Genomic DNA, 4154 nt, shown 5'->3' with positions numbered 1-4154 from the left:
AAAAAAAAAAAAAAAAAAAAAAAAAAAAAAAAAAAAAAACCAAAAATTACATTTAGCTTTAAAAAGGTAGAGGGTGTGTATAGACTCTGAAGAAGTGTATACTATCTGGTTTGAAGCCCATACTCTTGCTAAGCAATACAAGGGCACTTAGTCCCTGATGGCCTGAGGAACAGCATAGAAACCCTCTCTTTAAGGGATGACCAATGGTTAGCCCTGCCTCCTTTCAGAGGCTGAAGTAGCTCATATTGCCTAGCCCCGCATCTCTTTCTGATCTTCCAGCTTCATCAAAACTTTAAACATAAGACTTTCTGGCATCTGTATTTCCTTGACCTTTATTTCTTCACTGTCTGTTTTCTAACTATGTTGGGAGCTTAGAGAGTTAGAGTTCAGCCTTCCTCCCAATGCATACAAGTCAGCCCATCTCCCAAACTGCACCAGTGGATTTGCATTGCTCTCAGAAGGCTGGTTTCAGTGCTGAGTTGAGAAGATGGGTTGATTTGCTTGTTAGAACCTCAGTGCAGACCAAAAGCTCTGGTGGCTGGAGAGGGAAGTTCACCCGCATCTGTCCTCTTAGAGTAAATATGTGCCCCACCTGCTGCCCTTCACCTGCTGCTCTCTCACCTGTCCCCCCCACCACCACCTGCTGCTTTCCCACCTGCTTCCCGCCCCTTCTCCCCCACCTGCAGCCCCATGCAGAATGGGCTCTTGACAGGTTCCAGCACTGGTCTTCCTAGTCATCCCCTTCAGCAGTCCCCCGCACTGCTCTCCACACTTGGTTCTGGGAGACCCAGGGTTTGGTTGTTGGAGATGCCAAGTCAGGTACCAAGACCCTGTGTTCAGAAGGCCATGGCCCAAGACCACCTGCCTCCCTTGGGTAATCAGGATTGTTTTTAGCTCATTTTAAACCCACTACCTTGGGAGTCAGTACCATTATGGGTCACTTCCTTGGACCTCCTCCATTTTTGCCCACATCTTTGGCTTCTTCTGTGTGAGGTCTGCTACAGTCAGGACCATTGCCCCGCCCACTCTGGGACCCCGGGGCCTCCAGAGCTGAATTCCAACTTCATGATCTAACTATACACCTGCACAGTGATGTAGATGGGAAAGAATGGGGATAGAGGCTTCAAAAGTAAACTGGGGTGTCCCACCTGTGACCCACCTCTAGAGGCAGGAAGTCCCAGGTCTGGTAGCTCTGTCAACCTGGTTACTGTCCACCCAGGTGCCACCCATCCAACCGCCAACCCATTTGGACCCTCAGCTCATCATGGCAGCTTCCTGCCCACTGGTCACCTGACAGGTAGGTGACCTGGAAGCCTGGGTGGCATCTTCCATGGGCTAGAGGGTCCCACAACCTTTCAGACCAGTATGGGTGGCACCCGCCCAGACTACAAGGTTCTGGGCCACTCTTGTCAGTTTAGGGGCAGGGTGGAAGACTTGTAGACTTCTGACCCCTTCTCACCCTCACCTCTGCAGACCCTTTCAGCAGATCCAGCACTTTCGGAGGCCTGGGGAGCCTGAGCAACCACGCGTTTGGAGGTCTGGGCAGCCATGCACTGAGTAAGTGACTGGCCACATCCATTCCATCGCCCTTCACCCTCCTGTATGTCCTGCATTCTGACCTCCCTCTAAGGGGCATCTTCCCCAGCTCACACGCCTGGCCCTCTGTCCTCATCTCCCACTTTAGCACCAGGGAGCAGCATCTTTGCCCCCAAGGAGGGCACAGCTTTGCTCGGCCTGCCCAGCCCCCATGATGCCTGGAACCGGCTGCACAGGGTGCCACCTTCCTTTCCTACTCCACCGCCATGGCCCAAGCCAGTGGACACAGAGCGTCTCTCAGCCCTGACCAACCATGACCGAGAGCCTGACAAGGGCCAGGAAGAGCATGAGAGGTGAGTTCATCTGGCCCTGAGACCTCCCCACCTGGTTTGGTTTCTCACCAGGCAAGTCTGTTAGATCAGGATTGAGCAAAGCAGTAACATGAAAGTAAAAGAGAAGACGGTCCTTAAATCTCCATGGGAGTGGAGGCTGGGTGCTTGGAGGTTTTACAAGGCAGAAAAGGGAACTTTTAGGGTAGAAGATTCCATCTGCAGATCTGCTCCCTCTCAGTCTCATGGTTGTAAATACCAGCAAAGGTCGGTATGTTAACCTCGCCAGGAGCTTCCTGGCTTCTAACTGCCTGCAGATGTTCTGGAGTTTCTCAGCTCACCTGAGGCTTGTAGGTCACTAACCTTTGGTTCCAGACCCCAAGAGCATATATAGGGAGTTTGGGGGGCAGACAACATTTCCTCTTTAATTTTTGTAGCCAAAAAAACCCTAATTGGACGTGAAGGATATTAAGCTGAGCTGAATGAGAGCTGACCAGAGAGGTTAATTCACATAATGAAGTCCTCAATCCGGCTGTTTGAGCTCCGAGTTTCAAAAGAAAAAGCTCCCAGAGTAGCAAGGATGAGTTGCATGGCCCAGTCTCCCCCTGTTAGAGGTCATCTGACTGCTGTTAGGGGCTGGGGGGCACAGACCACCTAACTGTTTCCTAGCTCTTGAGCACAGGGATTAAAAGTGTGTGCCACCACACATGGCCATATATTTGTTTTTAAATAAGTAATAATGGTCAAAATATCCTTTTTAAATGTTTGTAGTTTATATATATATCATCATATGCAGAACATTTGAAAAGCATAGATACAAGCTCCTCTCATCCCAAGGGAGGGCCGTTGTCCAGGAGGAGGATGTGACCTGGAGTGGGAATCATCACCTCTTGAAGATGTCCTTTGTTCTCAATTTAAAATTATTTTCAACTATGTATGGGTATGTCTGCGTACAGGCATATACATGTGAGTGTAGATGCACTTAGAGGTGCGAGGCGTCAGATCCCCTGGAGCTGGAGTTACAGGTGGTTGTGAGCCACCTGATGTGGGTGCTGGGAAATGAACTCTCAAATCATGTGATCGCTGAGCCAGCTCTCCAGCAAGGCTTAATCACCTCTTTTTTTTTTTTTTTTCAAAGATTTATTTATTTTATTTCTATGAGTACACTGTAGCTATCTTCAGAGGGCATCGGATCCCATTACAGATGGTTGTGAGCCACTGTGTGGCTGCTGGGATTTGAACTCAGGACCTTTGGAAGAGCAGTCAGTGCTCTTAACCCCTGAGCCATCTCTCCAGCCCCATACTGCATGTATATCTGTGTGTGGTGTCAGATCCCCTGGACCAGGAGTTACAGGCAATTGTGAGCTGCCATGTAAGTGCTGGGAATTGAACCTGGGTCCAGTCAGCGTGCTTAACCACTGAGCCATCTCTCCAGCCCCAAAATATGAATATGATAAAGATAATGAATCCAAATTTCGAATCTGTTTGTTGGAATTGTTTTTCATAGTCCACTTTATGAAAGGGAAACAACATAAAGATCTTTAGTAAAACATATCCTTAGGTCAAGCAGAAACAAAAGCAGATACATGTAGAACAAAAGAGTATTGGAGGGGAGAAGGAACATTCTATCTCAGAGGAATACAGGCATTGAGACCCAGCGGTGCCTGCCTGCTCATAGCAGTTCCACGCTGGGAGCAACTTTTTCCATGGGTCTCTGTTGGGATCTGTGCTTTACACGGGTTTAGCTCTGAGTCTTCACAGACCTCGAGTGTTGGCTCCCTTTGTTAGTGTGCCAGTGTTGGAGGAATGTGACTGGGAAAACTCAGGTCCTTAGGATGCAGTAAGTGTGCCGTGTGCTTACTGGCCATTGCTGTGAAGAGACACCATGACCACGGGAAGTCTTATTGAAAGAAAGCTTTTCATTGTTGGCTTGCTTACACTTTCAGAGGGTCAGCCCATTATCAACCTGGCACCAACCATGGCGCTAGAACAGCAGCTGAAAGCTACCTCCTGATCTGCAAAGGAGGTGGCAGGAGGTTGGCACACAGAACTAGGTTTTCAAACCTCAGAGCTCACCCCCCAGTGACACATTTCCTCCAACAAGGCTCCACCTATGAGCCTGAGTTCTTACCCAAACTGCCATAGTATACTCCCTTGCCCCCATAGGCTTGTAGCCATATCATAATGCAAAAAAAAAAAAAAAAAAAAAAAAAAAAAAAAAAAAAAAAAAAAATGCATTCAGTTCAGCTTCACAAGTCTCCATAGACTTTCAATCTTGGGGCTGCCTCA

General features: G+C 48.4%; 1 protein-coding gene across 5 annotated transcripts in view; it reads left to right on the top strand.

Annotated features, from left to right (window-relative positions):
• The window catches only part of Fbrsl1 (fibrosin like 1), a 90032-nt gene that overhangs the window by 77922 nt on the left and 7956 nt on the right, over window positions 1-4154 (top strand). For all 5 annotated transcript variants that reach the window (XM_021162180.1, XM_021162185.2, XM_021162181.2 and 2 more), the window contains 3 exons: window positions 1220-1297; window positions 1474-1557; window positions 1685-1889. In XM_021162180.1, the coding sequence (XP_021017839.1) occupies window positions 1220-1297; window positions 1474-1557; window positions 1685-1889 (367 nt within the window). The remainder of the gene's footprint in view (window positions 1-1219; window positions 1298-1473; window positions 1558-1684; window positions 1890-4154) is intronic.

Source organism: Mus caroli, chromosome 5 (genome assembly GCF_900094665.2).
Source record: "Mus caroli chromosome 5, CAROLI_EIJ_v1.1, whole genome shotgun sequence".
Taxonomy (NCBI): domain Eukaryota; kingdom Metazoa; phylum Chordata; class Mammalia; order Rodentia; family Muridae; genus Mus; species Mus caroli.
This window is presented reverse-complemented; position numbering and strand designations above follow the sequence as displayed.